Source organism: Diabrotica undecimpunctata, chromosome 6, assembly GCF_040954645.1.
Source record: "Diabrotica undecimpunctata isolate CICGRU chromosome 6, icDiaUnde3, whole genome shotgun sequence".
Taxonomy (NCBI): domain Eukaryota; kingdom Metazoa; phylum Arthropoda; class Insecta; order Coleoptera; family Chrysomelidae; genus Diabrotica; species Diabrotica undecimpunctata.
This window is the reverse complement of record NC_092808.1, coordinates 155778284-155797269: the sequence shown is the minus strand read 5'-3', so window position 1 is coordinate 155797269 and position 18986 is coordinate 155778284. Positions and strand designations below refer to the sequence as shown.

At 34.0% G+C, this 18986-nt stretch overlaps 2 protein-coding genes across 2 annotated transcripts in view; both read left to right on the top strand.

The window, feature by feature from the left end:
• Nucleotides 1-3426, top strand: part of LOC140444183 (E3 ubiquitin-protein ligase SHPRH) — a 47130-nt gene extending 43704 nt beyond the window's left edge. The window contains exons 17-18 of the mRNA XM_072535901.1: nucleotides 2360-2520; nucleotides 2638-3426. Of these exons, the coding sequence (XP_072392002.1) occupies nucleotides 2360-2520; nucleotides 2638-2806 (330 nt within the window). The 3' untranslated portion in view covers nucleotides 2807-3426. The remainder of the gene's footprint in view (nucleotides 1-2359; nucleotides 2521-2637) is intronic.
• Nucleotides 3427-14510: 11084 nt separating this feature from the next.
• The window catches only part of LOC140444182 (2-acylglycerol O-acyltransferase 2-like), a 45098-nt gene continuing 40622 nt past the window's right edge, over nucleotides 14511-18986 (top strand). The window contains exon 1 of the mRNA XM_072535900.1: nucleotides 14511-14835. The gene's annotated coding sequence lies outside the window, so the exon portion shown is untranslated. The remainder of the gene's footprint in view (nucleotides 14836-18986) is intronic.

The following is an 18986-nucleotide window of genomic DNA, read 5'->3' as shown; positions in this document are numbered from 1 at the left end:
CTCTGCATTCGATAGATGTTTGTTTTACCGATTGAATGGTACGTTAAAATTAAAACTGACAATTTGTGGGTTAGTCCACTATACTTCTAGTAGCCTCTAAATAACGATTACACTGATTGCTACAAACAGCACAGAGACGGAGTCACTGAACTGGAGCCAGGAGTGCTTGCAATACAGTGTTGATAAATATACTTTGCGCTCCTACGATGTTGCCATACACAGTGTTTAACTCAGGTTGTGTGGTTTGAGTAAAATGATTTTAATCACGCTTAAATAAAGAAATATTTCTACACAAAATAAAAATACGAAATACAAAATATTGTGTTTTTTAATAAAATATATATTTTTTAATTTTTATTTTTTTTTTCTTTGTACCCTCACGCCTCCCCTGAAATTCTCTCACGCCCCCTTCAGAAGGGGGCGCCCCCCTCTGAACCACTGGGGTTGAGAACCACTGGCTTAGAAGATGCTTTAGGAAGCGATAGTACTTGGGGAAGATTTAATTAATAAACTGTGCTCGATATCTGCCTTTCATTTGATTAAAGTACATTTTATTTTGTTTAACGAGCAGAGAAATCTAATGTTACTTGGTTGGTAGTACTGTTAATGAATTGTACAACACTCTTTGTTCTTCTTCCTCTTCATTAACAGCTGTATAGTTCCTTTATTCTAATAAACATAACCTTACTTTTCAGTGTTAGATTCATACGATTTTAAGTATGGCTATTCGCGGTTGTAAAAACTATCCAAATACATTTTATTACATATGTTGTGATTTTGATATTAAAAAACATCAGAGGAACATTACTGACTTTGTAAAAAAGGTGTATTTTGCATATTTTGGTGTGAAAATTGGTAACAAAAACAAAGGTTGGGCTCTTCACAGTGTATGTTATGTTGTGTGGAGGACTTAAGGAAGTGGTCGAAGAAAGAAAAAAAGCTTTTAGATTTGCAGTGCCTATGGTATGGAGAGAGCAAAAAATCATTCAAATGATTGTTTACTGTCGATGTTTTAATTCTTCGATCACTATAACTCAAAACTATTTGACCAATACGTTGAAAAAACGTCTTCACGCTATCCTCTGACTTTCTACATGCCAGCAATCATTGTTAATTCCTTTCTCCAGCCAGTAGAGATAGTGCAAACACTCCTGACCACGGCGCAGTAGACGAAATTTGGTTTACAATAGAACCTTTTTTCCTTTACGTGAATTTTTACTCCGCTTTCGCGCAGCTCCATGGTCAGGAGTGTTTGCACTATCTTTACCATCCAAAAATATTCATTTTGGTCAACTACCCAATATTCCAGTTGACAAAAACTGTCGTAACGCCATCCTCTGACGTCATAAAAGCTTCCGGTGATTGATTATTTACTTCTTCGGTAACTGTCACTCAAAATTCTTCACTTTTGATCAACTCTCTGACCGATTCGTTGAAAAAATATGTAAACTTTGACTCTTTAGATTACTATTATTGATATTGATGAGTGCTTTTGTAATAGAGTGACAAAGGAAGTACTAACCAGACCTTTGACTGAAATGAGAAGAAGAGGAATGCCAAGGATAATATCTTCTTGAGCCTTGTACCTTCATTTATTGTTGAACTAGTGTTAGGACAAATATCGTAGAGACATATTATTATCTAATAATTGAATCTCATCTATAGCGCGTTTCACGTTAAGAAAATAACATTGCGGAGATAGGGCCATGTATTTCCTATGGACGATAGAAGCGCGGCGATGCCACGATGAACACAAGCACTATTCACGGTTGTATAATTTGTATTTTCGTTTTCACAGACATGAATTAAATTAATGTTTTTTAACGTAATTGACCAAAAGTGCCCATTCGAAACAAGAGATGAAAAGTAGAGAAAATGATTTTAATTAAATAAATAGTATTTACAAAAGATAACTTTATTTTATCTTATTTTAATTATAGTAACGACAGTTTATTTGTTTTTCGGTAAGAATATCATATACCATGAATTATAGAAATCAGTAGAAAATATTGCTTAGTTAAATCATGCACTTTGCCGGCTATTAAAGATTTAAAAGCAAATAAACGGACCGCTTGGAATGCATAATTGCAACTTAAAATAATACGGTGTGCGTATGTCAGCGATTTTATGTCGTTCTCTGAGACTACATAATGATATGAAGGCTTTGTGGTTCTTCAGTTGTTCTGACAGTTAAATGTTAATTGAAAATGGAAATTCGAAAAATATATCGACAATCTAGTAAACCACATGCCTGAGAGTTTTGGCAACACTGATCTCCATAAGCCTAATGTTATTTTCTTAAAGTGGAACTCTCTATAGTTGTCGTAATGTTTATACTGAAAACTAAATAATATTTTAGGATCCTGCCAAAAATATTACAGTACTTCTCTTACCAGTGCAGTTGGGATCGAAAGGTCTAAATCTAATCGAAGCTAACCACGTTATGTTCGCCGAACCTCTTTTAAATCCTGCGGATGAACTACAAGCAATTGGGAGAATTGACCGAATAGGACAGAAAAGGTAATGATATTTAAAATTAAAAAAAAATTATTTTAGACAATCGACATTAAAAGTATACCAACTTTTTAACCTCCCCTCATTAGTTTCCATCGTTTCATTAGTTTGTATCTGTTTCAGAAATACCTTTATACACAAGTTTCTGATGAAAAACACCATAGAAGAAAATATACATCAGGCGACAACTTCAAACGCTCAAAACTGGGAAAAAAATGCTGTGACCATTCAGCGTATGTTGGATTTGTTTAAGGTGCCGGAATTGGCTGATCATCCTGAAGGAGAGACTTAATTTATATGAAAACGAAGACGTGATAGACGAGCTTTTTTGGAATAGATGAATGATCCTTAGATGAAAACGAATTGCCAATAAATTGCGTTCAGGGAAGACCTGAACTTATCAAGAATATCTGTTTTGTTTTCCTTATTGATCACCTTATTACATTAGTTTGTTTTACTGGCCTGTATTTTATGTAAGAGCAAATTACTTTGATTTGCTGGAGTTGAAAGATATCGCCAAAACATTCTGGAAGACGACAAAGTGCCTAATAAGATTCTTTCAAATTTTTTTAGTTTTGTTTACAATAACAACGAAATTTTACGAATGAAAACATTCATTTTTTTTGTGTGTACCAAAATACTTTCTTACGATCATTCCCCACGTTGGACGCCCAAAGTTGTGCGTTCAAGATCAACAAGTACCCAATTTGGCTTTGGTACTGTTTTATCCAAAAATAAAGTTAATTTAGCTTACAATAGAATGAAATATTTGATATAAAAGTGATTTTGTTATTGGCTAGTATTTTAAACTTGTTTTTATTCATTTTTTTAATCTTACTTTACTTTTATCTATAAAGTTTTAATTTATTTAATAACTTCTATAAAAAAATTTATCTTTGTAAATTTCTTTTTGTACTGTGTAAGTAAATAAAATCATTTTTTATTTTATTTTTAATAACTGGTTTTTCTGGAAAAATAATTCAAAAAAGAAAAATTTGGACGTCCTACGAGAAGTGTGCCTCTGAATGAATAACTAAAAAGAGAAAATTCAATAGATCTCAAATATGTAGACTCGCATGGGAAAATGAGAATAGAGTTCACCTAGTTCTGAACGAAACAGGTGTTAAAAAGTAAAAAATCAGAGAAACTAATGTCAAACATTCACCGACCCTTAATTTAGACTTTACGAGAGACAAAGAGGGCAAGCGAGAAAAAGCGAGAAGCTATTAAGATTGCAGTGCAGTATATACTACCAGAAACAATAATCTGATTAACGATAGGATAGGAGGATAGACGAAACCAGTGGAATAATACATCAAAAATAGGAATACAACAGAGAAGTGAAAAATATTAATGAATGAAGAAACCATCTCGAACCTTCAAAAAGTGTAAAACGATATACTCATAGGCCTGATAATACATTGTACAAAAATTTTGTATGCAGAAAATTATTTTGTAAAACATGAGTCATGATCTGGCATGCATTCGATGTTTATTGGTAAAAACAAAATTTTAAAGCAGAAAACAAAAAAAAAAAAAATATTAATTTGAGTAGATTAAAATCTGGAGGTTTTAGTAAAAACGAGGATGCCAACAAGGCAGATGGATCCTCAGAATCAGAATTAATGATACAAACACTGCAGACCCAAAATCTAAACATTTTCTATCAAAATGTACGAGGCCTACGCACTAAAACAAGTGACCTATATACCAATGTTCTTAGTGAAGAGTTTGATATAATCCTATTAACTGAAACATGGCTTATAGATGGAATCTCTGATGAAGAACTTTTTGATAACCGCTACATAGTCTTCCGCAAAGATAGGGCCAGTGGCAAGACATTGGGTGGTGAAGTTATGGTAGCATTAAAAAAGAAATTTATTGTAGAAAGTATTAAAGTTAATTGTAATATAATTGTTGAGTGCTTGTTACTTAAGGTAAGGTTTAAAACATATTCATTTTATGTCTCCTGTGTATATATACCTCCTGGTATAAGGTTAGATATTTATGAAGAACTTTATAACCAAGTATTGTCAGAAAATTTTAATATTATCATATTTGGAGATTTTAATATTCCTGGATTTATTAACTTAAGTTGTGAAAAGAGCAGCTTGCTTAGAGAATTTCAAAATCTAAACAATTTAAATCAATATAATACAATTTCAACTTGTAAAAATAAACTGCTTGATCTTATACTGTCAAACATATCCATAACCAATCTAACTAGGTCTGGGTCTCCTTTGGTACCTGAAGATTATTATCACCCGGCACTAGAAATGTTACTAGAATATAAAGATAATTCATACACTGAGAGTAATATACAACAGTCTTATAGGTATGATTATGCCAGGGGGGACAATTTAATCTTCTGTATCAATTAATAAGGGACACTGACTGGTCAGATATGTATAATTGTATAACTGCTACAGATTGTATTAATCAATTTTACGATAAATTGTATGACTGCATTGATCAAGCCATCCCAAAAAAAATTATTAAAAATAGACAAAAACAGAAATATCCAGCTTATTTTAGTATAGACCTTATTAAAAAAATCAGACAAAAAAACAAATTAAGCAAACATATAAAAATAAGGAAAGCTAGTGCTATCGATAACTATAAATTCAAGAGTCTTAGAAATACTATTAAAAAGCAAATCAAAAATGAATTTATGCAGCATCAAAATAATATTGAAGATAACATTTTGCATGACCCAAATAGTTTTTGGACATTCATAAGAAGTAGGAGACAAACCAGCGGTTTTCCTCACGAGATGTCTTTAAATGATCATACATATACAGGCCCTAAGGATATTGCCATGGCTTTCTCTCATCATTTTAGCTCAACAATTTATCAGGTATCATCCACACATCAGGGTAGTTCACAGGGATCTTTTAACTTTTCAGTTATTAGTGAAGAAGATGTGAAGGTTAGTATAAAAAAAATTAAAGCCAAAAAAGGCCACAGGTAGTGATAATATCCCTGCCTGTATATTTAAAGGATGTTCTGATATATTTCAAAAGCCATTATCACATTTATTTAATCTATCTCTTAAAACTAACACCTTTCCAGACAAACTCAAAGAGGCTACCATTACTCCAGTTTTTAAATCAGGTAATAGAAACAATATAGAAGACTATCGTCCTATAAGTATCCTTAATTCACTTCCTAAAATATTTGAATCTATTCTCTATATGAATATACTGAAAAATTTTGAAAATGATTTTGCTCCAGAACAACATGGTTTCTTGCCTGGGTTATCCACAACTAGTAATCTGTGCATTCTGTCTAATTTTGCTAGTGAGGCAATAAATAATAAACTCCAATTAGATTTAATAATGACTGACTGCTCAAAGGCCTTTGATATGGTTGACCATGGCATTCTTTTATCGAGATTGAATGAGTTTGGTTTTTCGCATGATGCTTGTACATTTATAAAATCGTATGTGGATTCAAGGTTTCAACGAGTCAAAATTGGTAGGTGTTTATCAGATATATTTCAGGCTACATCTGGTGTCCCCCAAGGGAGCAACTTAGGACCTTTGTTTTTCTTAATTTTTGTCAACTCACTACCGCAATCTCTTAAATTTTCTTCTAGTTTGATCTATGCTGATGATTTTAAGCTTTTTAAGACTATACATACTTCAAATGATTGTCAGTTACTACAGCAGGACCTGACCTCAGTTGTGGAATGGTTTAGGGACAACAATATGATCTTGAATATTAAGAAGTGTGGAGTCATATCTTTTACTCGCAAAATCGACTACATTCAAAATAATTATAGAATTGACAATTGTGTAGTATCTAGGAAAACCAAATGTAAAGATCTGGGAATATACTTACAGGCTAACATGAAATTTAATGAACACTATATAAATATTGTTAATAAGGCCTACAAAATATTGGGATTTGTAATAAGAAACTCCAAACACTTTAGTATAAACACAACCATTAGACTATATAACGCTTTAGTCAGACCAAACTTGGAATATGCATCAGTGGTATGGACTCCTGAGGCCAAAGTTCATATTAATCATATAGAAAAGGTACAAAAAAGATTTCTAAGGTATTTATACCTTAAGAAATACAATGTGTATTATATACTCACCTTACGCCATCAAAAGAGTTGCTTCAAATATTTGGCTTGCAGTCATTAGAGCAAAGAAGAAACATGCATTGTGTTGTGTTTATTCATAATGTCATTAACAATGTTAAATATAAGACATGTGGTTTGATCAACTTTATTAGGTTTCATGTGCCAAAGGTCAACCTAAGGGTAAACAGTAATGACCTATTTTCTTGTAGTCCATATAATTCTTGTGCAATAATAAACTATATGCAATATCAGTGTAATGAGTTAATAAAGATCTCTGATATAGACCTCTTTACTTCTAGTGTAAGGGATATTAAAAAATGTTATGAATAAATAAGTAATGGAATGGACTGAATTTTAAAATTTTATTAACTTGCGTCTTTTTTTTTAATGTGTTTTACTTTCTGTGTTTTTATTTTGTACTTGTGTGTATATTGTATTTTTTGTGTGTATATTTTTATACCAAGTAATGAGCACTCTTACATGTAATTACTACCTAGGTGGTGTTTGTAAGTTTTTTTTAATAAATAAATAAATAAAGAACTTAAAATAAGGAAAAACACGAATGTTGCTTCAATATAGATACTTCTTTTTTGACAAATAAGATGTAAAATTATCAAAATTGCATATGTTCATGAAAAATCAATCTATAAAGTTTAAAAATAATTACAAATACACCAAACATTCGTAAATTTTACTACCTTCTAAAAAATTAGCGTTCGTAAATATGAAGTCTCTTTTCAGAAGTCACGATTTACTACTTGGTACCAAAATCTTTGTCATGAGATGCTATGTATTTTCTACGTTTTTATGCGGAATAGAGGCGTGGACACTTTCCGAAGTTTCTTTAAGAAAGTTCGAGATGCAGTGCTACAGACGCATCTTAAAAATTTCATGGGAAGATCGCTCCCCCACGATCGAGTTGGTGACTAATATGAGGTCCTACGTAGAATGGGCAAGGAATGCGAGATAATTAACGCAATCAAAGAGCGCAAATAAGAATGTCTTGGCCATGCTATGAGAAACGATCGAAGATATAGCTTGTTGCTGCACTTCCTGAGACAAACAAACAACAAAGTAAATCCCAGCTCCAGGGGACACGAGATTTTCGGAGTAAGGTGTTCTCTTATCCGAAGATCAAAGATGTCACGTCTCGTAGAGACGGTACCTCCCTGACCCCCAAGCTACCACCACCCCTCCCTAATCACAGACATAACGTTGGGGAGGCTTTATTTGTTTTTTAATCTTCGAGGTGACCAACCGACTATCCGGAGGGTCTGGTCACCAAGCCAGTACCTAACGGTGCACGGCCTCAATGATCAGGAATCGCGATTGTTCTCTCTAGGGTATTAGTGCAAAAAAATTTTGTTCTCTTATCGATAGCCTAAAACTCTACTGAACTGAAGTGAAGTAGTATTAATTATATAGTATACTCGTGTATCTATTTTTAAATTTTTTAAACTTTATTGACTGATCTATTCTAACTACTTCACTTCTTAGGTCCAGTGCCGTGTCATTTCGTTGAGTCCCGTTTTCTACTATGTATTCTCCCATATCTATAGTATTCTATAATCCTTCGAGTTCACAGGCCATTCACGTTCCAATTGGACCGTGAGTGGGCTGGTTGGATTAGTTGGACAACTAGTGGTACGAGTCGGAACATCTAGAGGGACGACCTGAAGGTCCGACTTCCGACTGGCGAGGAAGTGGGAGCGTGAATGGTGAAGTCGGATCGAAAATTTTCTCAGTCAGTTAACTTTGGCACCTGTTACGCATGAGATTTCTATGAATTACTTTACGCAAAGATCCCTAGTTCGCAAATATTTAATAAAAATAAACTTTCAATTGCACGAAAATTACTTTTATTAAAATACACGATTCTTCATCAACATCTACTTTTGTTAGGGCAAATCATTTTCCTTTCCGTAGATCTATTTCGAACACTCCCATACAGGTACAATTTCCAACACTCCGGATTGGCTACAGAAGAATTATCAACAAACAACGAAAATTAAATCATAGTTGTACTACAAGTAGAAGTAACTGTTTCTTTATTGTTCTGAAGTTATTTTCAAGAATAAGTTTTTTTTCAAAGTTCAAGTTTTAAGAAGTTGTGACATCTTATGCAAATTTACGATTTTAATTGGAAATAAGCCTGAATATTAGTTAGAAATTAAATTTATTTGACGTTTCGACTTCAACTTCGGAATATTTTGATAACGATTTCCTCCTCCTAATTATATTTTGCTTAGTAGTAACGCTTAGTGTTTACTCGATACATTTTTTGGTTAAGCGATGTAGACCGTCGTGAAAACAAACTAGAACTGAAGTTGGATAGTAAGTCGGAACGTGAGTGGAGACGAATATTCAACTAGTAGTCCTACTAAGTGGGACCGCAAGTCGGAACGTGAATGCCCAGTTTAAGACCATACTAATTGGTGTCTGGTTTTTTGTGTGCCTTGCCGGTATGTTTTCACCGTAGGTCGTCAAGTTGCTTAAGCTTTCATTCGGATGATTTCTTAGTTTGTTGAAAATTCCGTACGCTTTTTCATTCATTTTATCTAGGATCCTCTTTTTTTCTGTGTGTACGAATTTGGGGGTTGGGTTGTGCAAGCAAGCAATAGTTTTAACCCAGCCCGAGAGACTTACACAGCCTTTAAGTATTAAATTAGGGTGATGCAATTCATTGGAGTGAGGAGCATTAACTCGCGTAAATAAGAATCATTCGACCCCGCTCCAATGCTCCAGACCATCCACTTACCCCCCGATAGCGCTCTGATGGACTACAGAGGCTCTCTTATAAGCAAAGTGCTTGTCATGTGGGCGTCCTGGTTACAAGGCCTCCCACACGAAATCCTACCCCTAACCCATCAAGAATCGATGACTTATCTATACCAACTTTCAAGATTCTAGAACTTTTGCTTTACGAAAAATAAAAGGCATAATATAAATAGAAGAAGAAGAATACCTATGAACGCCATATTCAACAGATTTCGCAAAATAGCTTTCCTTCTCCCCCAAAAACCTAATAATGCTCCCATTTGCTAACTGCGGAAGCGAGATAATAAGTAACCTATCATAAACCTGATAGATAACTTATTCAACCTGATCATATTCTTATAAAAGACCACACTACGAAACATCAACTTTAAGCGATCAAAGTAATTTACCTACGGAAATTCCCACAACAAACAACTCTTGGTTTCTCCAAAACACTCAGTCACCAGTTTCTCATGCACTTTCAAAACAAAAAAGAAAACAAAGCAAAGTTCTTTCGAAGCAGAATATACATAAGTTACATGGTCGATGGATGACACTTTAATATGATCGTATTTATAAAAAACACAAAAATACTAGACGCATTCAACTCAATGGATAACTGCTAGGGTTGCAGCCTAGTCTTACCGAAATCCAGTGGCGGCTGGTGTGGTAAAATTTTGGGTAGGCCAAGCCAGCAAATTACATATAGCTATGTGTAATCAGTGACGGATCCAGAGGGAGGGGTCACGGAGTCATGAACCCTCCCCCCTAACTAATTTTTTAATGATTTCTCTGTTCATTTTAACTTCTGCGTTGTATCTAATTTTTGCGATTTTTGATTTTTCATCTAGCAAATCGCGAACACAAAACGCACTCCTCTGTACATCCTTAAAGAACAGGAAATTACTTAAATGTTCCTTGCAACTGGAATGATTTTTTAAGGAGGCAGACATATTTTTTAAATCAAAGTATTCTTCACAATTCCATACACATTTCTTATTAGAAAATAACAAACACGGCCAACAATATAGTCAATATACGCAATGTTGGAGTAGGCCTTTCATTCATCATAATTTTTTTTATCTATCAATTTCAGTTCTAGATAATGGCGATTCCAATAGTGAAACAACAATGTTCAAACAATCACTATCAACATTACTATTACCGCAACCCAGTAAAGCGTCATAAAAACTCATTTTTATGTATCAGTTATAAAACAATCTCACATATATAACTTGCATACAATCGGACGATATAGAAATCACGCAAATGTGATTTTTTTATGTTACATATTTTTTTATCATAATTTAAAAGAAAATTTATATTACAATTCGATAATTACGTTACAAGGGACAACGATGGTCGATGTAGGCCCGATCGTCTGGTACCTAAACAGCAAGCATAAACACGACAATATAAAGCGTTGTCCGGCAAGCTGCTTAAACGCTTTTTGTACGGGGATCTTATGTGAGCTGGGTCGGCCAGTTCCGATCGGGCCTATCAATGATATTTAAAATGCCTGAATACGATTCGATGCTTTCTGTGGTAATATAATAACATAGTTGTTTTAACGGACGCTAATGTATTGAGTGATTTAGTACATTTAAAAGTTATTTACATGCATTAACATAATTTTTGAATATAAGTTTTTCAATTTTAAAGCTCTTAAAATTATTGGGTAGGCCCGGCCTATCCTGCCTACCCCCAAAAGCCGCCACTGCCGAAATCCTAAGGTTACAGTACTAGTACTGCTCCCCTAATAAAACTAATATAACTAAAACTAATAAAACAAACCCATTGTAATTTTTTTTAAATACTAGTTTGTAAATTTGTGTATTATTCGCCAATAAATACCGTTTTTTTTAACTATAGTCAACTTGATTTGGGAGAACAGTGATTTTGTGATAATTTAGAGCGAAAAAATGATCCGTTGTGACCCACTCTTCCCTACAGGTTCGCTGCATGATTTGACCCGACTGCTAATCGATTGAGCTGAAACAACCTGAATACAAGAGTAAAATATGAATATCCAATAAACTCTAGGTTTGAATTGCGTAGTGCCTTTCTGGCCACGGCCACGTTTCTTGTGTCTTCAAGTGTGCTGTAAATAGATTACCAATGGCCCCTTCTCCTATTCAGCGGTAGAGATGAGCATTTGTGAATTTTTTGGAACTGATACATATGGATATTTGAGTATACAGTATATGAGTTTTAAATATATTTAATTCTTCTTCTTTACTTGCCATCTCCGCGACGAAGGTTGGCAATCATCATTGCTATTCTAACTTTTGACACCACAGCCCGAAAGAGTTTAGTTGAGCTGCATCCAAACCACTTTGAGGTTTCTCAGCCAGGACATTCTTCTTTAACCTATGCTGCGCTTTCCTTGAATCTTTCCCTGCATTATTAGTTTTAGGAATTCATATCTGTCACCACGTATTAACCCAGATATTGTAGTTTTCTTATTTTGATGGATTCCAGTATCTCCCTGCTGTTCTCTATTCTTCTTAGTACTTCTTCATTGGTTATTCTGTCTGTCCAGGAGATTCTCAGCATTCTTCGATATGTCCCTATTTCAAATGCTTCCAATTTATTGAGACGTTATTTATTTAAAGTCCATGTCTACACACCATACAAAAAAAAACAGAAAATACATAACACTTTAGTACTTCTTTTTCTAAGATTTAGATTGAGGTCTCTACAACATAATATTTGTTTCATATTATAGAATGCACTTCTAGCCTTTTCTATTCTAACTCTAATTTCTTTGGTATAATCGTTTGTTTCATTAATGTTTGCCCCTAAATAATTATAACTAGCGGACCAACTCGACATCGAGTTTTTTAAATAAAATTTTTATTTTGCGAGAAAAATATACAATATATACAATGACAGGAAGTAAAAATATTTTTATCAATAACTCAAAAACTATAAATGATAATTTCGTGAACTTACATTTTTGAACTCTACGTTGAATTCTCTATTGATTTGACTAATAAAAACGAAACCGGAAGTCGACCTTAAAACCGGAATGCAATTTTTAGTTCATCAAATGTCGATATGGATATCATTTAGCAGTTAATTTTGCATGCTGATCACGAATCCGGTGTCAGATTTGCTCTATCTTGACGTTTTATGCGCGTTTCGGGCCACTTCCGGTGTTGGATCGCAACCGGAAGTAGATATTTAGATTCGTCTCGACGAGACCTTTCGATCCATATATACATTGTGGGGTCTAAAACTTAAAGTAAATTTTAACTTCCGGACATCTCAAAACCGGAAGTGAATTTTTGTACCAAAAGTATATCTTGACAATCTCATACGTAATACTAATAATATTCCCAAAAAATATTTTAATTATCTAATATGGTTTTTGAGTAAAGTAGTGGACAAGAAAAGGGCTTAGCGTTTTAGTATATAAGATTCTGAACTCGTTCTATCGTCTTATTATTTAGGTGTAGATCTAATATTTTTCTTTGATATAACCATGCATTTTGTTTTCTTTATGTTTAGTGACAGACCAAATTCTTCACCCTCTGCAACAACCTTATCTCTGGTTCTCTGGTTCCTTGAGCATTTCTAAATCCGAACTGAGTTTGTCCAATGTCTTGTTCTAACTTTTTATATATTCTACGATTAATAATCTTTAGGAATACTTTTAGTATGTGACACTAATGGTACGGTGATCACAACATTGTCTGGCGTTTTTCTTTTTCGGTATAGTCACGAATGTTAATAGAATCCTTTCTTTAGGTAATATACCTGTTCTGTATATGATATTAAATAATTCGACAATAATATGTATATTGTAGTCGGCGATAAGTTACAGTATTTCTGTCGGTATTTCGTCTGGTCCTACTGCTTTCCCAGTTTTCATTTCTTTAATTGTGTGTTTTACTTCACTTTCTGTTATTTCTGGTCTAGTCTTCAACGAAATATTCGTCATCTATTTTGTCTCGTTTGTCGTTAAACGCATAGACTTGAATTATGTTTATTTTTCTGTCTTTCGTTTTTAGTTGTAGTGGCATAACTCTTTCGGAAAAAGGTAGAAAATTCTGGACATTATATGAGATTTCATTGTTCAGTATTACTGCCACGCCATGTCGATGTTGTGTGCCATTGATACCCGAATAGTATATCGTATGGTCTCTTACTTTACATTTTTCATTTCCTCTCCATCGGGTTTCACTTATTCCTAAAATATTGATGTTAATTCTTTTCATTTCTTGGATTACATTGTGTTTTTCCGGATTCGAACATGCTGGTCACATTTCACGTTCCAATTTTAAATTGACGGTCTGCTTTTTTCTTTTTCTGGTAGGGATTTCGCTGATTGACGACCTGAAAAGCCCTGACTCATTTCCTGTCAGATCTTGGTCTCCGATACCCATGATCAGTACACGTCTGATTACTCTGTCTTCTCATTTCATGATGATTCGACTAGGGATATCTTACGATCTTTATTACAGTGGTTTCCCGTTGCCTTCTGTATTCTTATGCCGTTGGCTAATGTCTTAGCTCATCCGCCTTTAGGGCCAGTTTCCCAACCCTAGGACAATGGAGTGCCCTGCCACTTACCAGCTCATCCTCCCGAAGCCGTTGGCCAGTAAGTGGGGGGATTGCTTATACCTGCAATCTCTCGGACGTCACAGCCTCATTTGTTATCTGGCAAGATGCACTGAATAGTCAGGATCAAGACCATTACACGGGCAGGTGAGGTTGACATTTGGATCGAAGAGGCTATACATTGCGCATTACTATCCCTTACATCTCACATATTTAATATTTTTTGACAAATGTTAGAGCTAGATTTCAGTCTTTTGTTTGTTTTCATCATCCTTGTATGTTTTCTCTTTTATATAAAGATATATCTTTTAAATTCCTTAAAATACTTACCGATATTTTTGGTTTTCATGGACCCTCTACTTAGTAATTTAGTGCAAAATCATGCAAGAAGCTCACTATTCTCCCATAGTCTTGAATGGATCTTATATTATGACGTATAGACAGTCAAGGCTGTTGGGGCATCCCACCACTTTCTCATGATACATTTTAAGAAGTTTAATCCCTTCTACCTTTATATAAAACGTCTTCGATATATCCTGTATAGCCATTATATTGTGCAATATCCAATCCAATAACAGTTATCATTAAACCGCACACCTCTACTTCGAACCAGCGGCCCACTCGCCCAGTTATTTCGCTAACACGTTTGACGCGTTTTCAGATGGCAATAGCGAATTGATTCAGTGGAAAAGATCGGAATCCCCATTCGGCGCGCTGACATAAAAAACCGGCCACCGGGATTATCTTCAGTTTTGGTTTTCACGTTTTCAGACTACTTGTGGTGTGTGATTGAGCGCGAAGTGCGACAAGTCCGTAAACAAAATAGAAAATATCGTCCAATGAGACTTTAAACACGTGTTTTGCAGCTGAAAATTAGTTGTTTTGTTTTTGTTTGTTTAAAGGTTAGTTTTTAGCACATTCTACTATCTGTCTTAGTCATATCCTTGTATATTTTTGTTTTTATAAAATTATATATATAAACTCAATTTATAAATCCTGTGTGAAACAGTTTTATACATATATTTAGGGACTACTTATTCATTTTTTACGAAACTTACTACAACGAAGGAATTTAACCTGTATTCAATTATAGCCTTTTACAGAAACCGGTTCTTTAAGCTCTCAACAGTATTTGAATGAAGGTAGACAATATTAAAGTTAACACTTCCTTGTTAATGAACTTTGTTATAACTATACAGTTCCTGGAAACTTTTCATATTGGAATCTGGTGATCTAATGATATGTTTTGTATCGTTCTGAATTATACAATTGTTTTATTAAATACATTGCGCCTACTTAATTAATTAATTTTTTGCCAAGTGTTTGCTATGAATTGATTTATTAATGTCATTGCCTTCAAAGTTTGAACATTCTTTTCAGTTGGATAGATTCCTATTTTTCGATTTGACGTTTTTTCACTATCTCTTATTTTTCGGCCCCAAAGTTTTGTTTCACACATTTGTTTTGACAAAAAAATACAATGTGAATATCAAAATTTAAAGTAACATTTCAATATATTTAATGCGCAACAGTGGTGTGCATTTGGGAATGCATTCAGGGTCAGCAGAGTTTTGTGCGTCTTAATAGACAAGGAAATTAACGATTTTTCCATGATACTCGTTGATACAGGTATCTACCAACTGTTTTTGATAAATTTGGTGATAATAATATGTAATAAAAAAATATAGAAAATATTAAACGTCATTTTTGCGAAAATGCCACTAAACCTTAATTATGGGACCCCAAAAAAGATGCAAAAAAATTTACTACTTTTACCTCCGGTTTTTCCCCTAAAACCTTCCTCGTAGGCGGTAAACGCCAAAAAAATCGATTTATCAATAATCTTTACGTCATAGAAAAAAATGTTTTAAATAAAAAATGCTGCTGAGATAATTTTAAACAAAAATGTTTATTAGCACTTTTTATGTAGAATGAACCGTTCTCTTAAAAACAACGCTTAAAGCGACCGTCGATTTTGAACGTCAGTTACGCACGCGAAATCAATGTTAAAACATTTATATCAGCTGGACGGTAAAAATTCGATATCTTTTGATTCAAGTGTCCTATCGACAAAAATGAAGATGCGTTTTAAAGGTAAAGAGCTCAGCTTTCGTATGCAATTTTTATATTTTGCTGCAAATAAACTCAGATTTTATAAAGATGTTAAATAAAAAAACGTGGCGCGATTTTTGCCATTTTTTATGATTCTTATGAGATCAATACAATCTATCCCTTTCATTGACTGGCCACTATGAAGTTTCGATTACTATAAGTTATAGAGCCTAACCTTCAAAACTTAGTAGCATGAAATTTTAGTTTTGAGTTTTGGCAACAAATGTCAGGCATTTAAAATATGCTTAAAAAACGCTGGATTTCAACTTTCACACAAAAAACGATCTAAAGCGTTTAAAACATTTTTTTTAATTACACTGGTACGTTTTTCAACAGAACAAAACTTCTGCTCTAAACTGCACCCACAACCGTCTTCTTGGAGGCATTTCCCGTGACGGGCGATCGTTTGCAATGTAAAACATTAAATTCTGCGTTTTTTAACTCTAACCGTTCGATCTTACACGAAATACAACCGTCAATAACCAGTCAGCCTACATTTGACTATTCAGCCCTCTCAAGACGAGATCTCATTGTGATAAGACGACTTCGGATAGGACATTCAAAACTCACACACGGCTACCTAATGTCCTCTAGCATCAGTCCCTCCTGTCAAATCTGCCAATCATATTTGACAATCAAACATATTCATATATACATATGTATATATGAATATGTATATATATATATATATATATATATATATATATATATATATATATATATATATATATATATATACATACAATCAACATTTGGCCAGAAGATTACAATACAAACTCAAAAGTGAAGTACGAGATATCCTAAACAACCCTGACCAAATAAAAGCTGTGCTACAATTCCTTAGAGATGAACACTTATATCAAAAAATATAATTAGATTTTAATTTAGACATTGTATAACATATTATTATCATTTCGTATTATTGTAACATATTCTTAATGTAACACTTAATGTTTGTGTAATGAAAATTCTTGTTATAGTACCTGTGTAAGTGGCCATAGTAGCCGAGCACGTTAAAGTTGAAATAAAAAATAAAAAATTCTGCGTTTTTATTCATATTTTAAATGCCCTATATTTGTTGCCACAACTTTAAATTGAAATTTTATTTTAGGTTTTAAAGATTGATCTGTAAAAATGGAAATTTTACTACGAATGGTCAACGAAAGTGATCAATTGTATTGATCTCACAAGAATAGTAAAAAATAGCAAAATCCGCGCCACGTTTATTTAGTTAAAGTTTGTTTAGCAGTAAATGGTTGACTTCAATTAGTAAAGACTATAAACATCCTGGGTTAACCAATAATAGTATAAAAGGCCCGGTTTCAGGTAACAATGGTTTACCTGAGGTACAAGGTCTTAACAATGGGCCAAGTCAGATAAATTTGATAATATTTACGACCGCACTAATTGAAGTCAACCATTTTCTGCTAAACAAACTTTAAAACCTTTATTAAAACTGAGTATATTCCACGATACACAAATACCGGTATCTGTTGTATGTAAGTAAGTCTACTTCATTGTCTCGGTGAAGATAAAGGAGGCAAAGATCCGTGAATCGGGTTTCCCCCATCCTTGCCCTCAGCCAAGTCTTCACTATTCTTAACGTAGAAAAGGACCTTCCTGCTGTAGCCGCACTGACTAAAAAATAATAAAATGTAAATTAAACGTTAAAAATTAGAGTCATTCGAAATGTGGCCGTATAGGCGTATTCTAAAAATTCCTTGGACAGCAAAAGTCTCAAACGAAGATGAATTGAACATGACAAAAAGCTTATGAACACAATTAAAATAAGAAAAACGTCGTATCTGGGCCACATACTTCATCATGCAAGGAAGAGTAGAGGAAATAAAAGGCTTGGTAAGAAGGAAGAAATATTGGATGAGGAATATCAGAGATTGAACTAACCTTAGTATTGAACAGATATTTCACGTTACAATGGATAGGGAAGCGTTTAAAGAAGTGATCGCCAACCTTCGTTAGAAGACGGCACAGTAGGATCAAGAAGAAATTGAACATCTGTAACTTCTGGACCACCTGGATGCTTGGCTCTCTTTGTCTACCCACAAATCCAGGTAACTTCACTTCAACGTCCAATTCGTCTGCTAATTTTTTAACTTCGGTAAAGATCTTACCAAAACTTTCTTCCCAGTTAGATCTTCTATCTTTCCCTTCCCTCTTTCTTGATTTTCACTAATTATTTTTATGTTCTCATAAACCCTTAGTAAACTATGGTCAACCCTACAGCAAACCAACATTAATCATGGTCTTATCAAAAGAGTCCAAAGTCTGTGTAATGGAACGACTGCAAAAATTAAAACTGGATCAAGGATATCTGAGGGATTTAAGGTCACGAAAGGACTAAAGCAGGGTTGCTGTATTTCGCCTACCCTTTTCAAAATTTATCTGGAAAAGCACTCAAGCTGTGGAAAAGAAAATGTAATGGCATGGGAATCCCTCTCAATGACGAGACTACATTGTACACCTTATGTTTCGCTGATGACCAAATACTGATTGCTCAGGATCATGACGACTTGAGTTACATGACTCGGAAGCTAATAGAAGAATATAACAAATGGGGTCTCGAAGTCAACATTAAGAAAACTGAAACCATGTGTATTGGAGGGACAAAGCAGTCCATTATATTAGACGATGAAGTAGAAATTAGACACTGATGAATACAAGTACCTGGGTATGAAGATAACTCAAGATGGAACACTCGATGCTGCTATAAAAGACAGAAACATACAGGGTAGAAAAGCCATATCCATGATGAACGGCATTCTGTGGAACCAAACAATATCTAAATCGAACAAACAACTCATATACAACACCATACTTAAAAGTGTAATCACATATGGCAGTGAAGTTTGGCCAATGAAACAAAGAACAGAGAAACTGTTACTAGCAACAGAAATGGACTTCTGGAGAAGAGCAGCAGGCA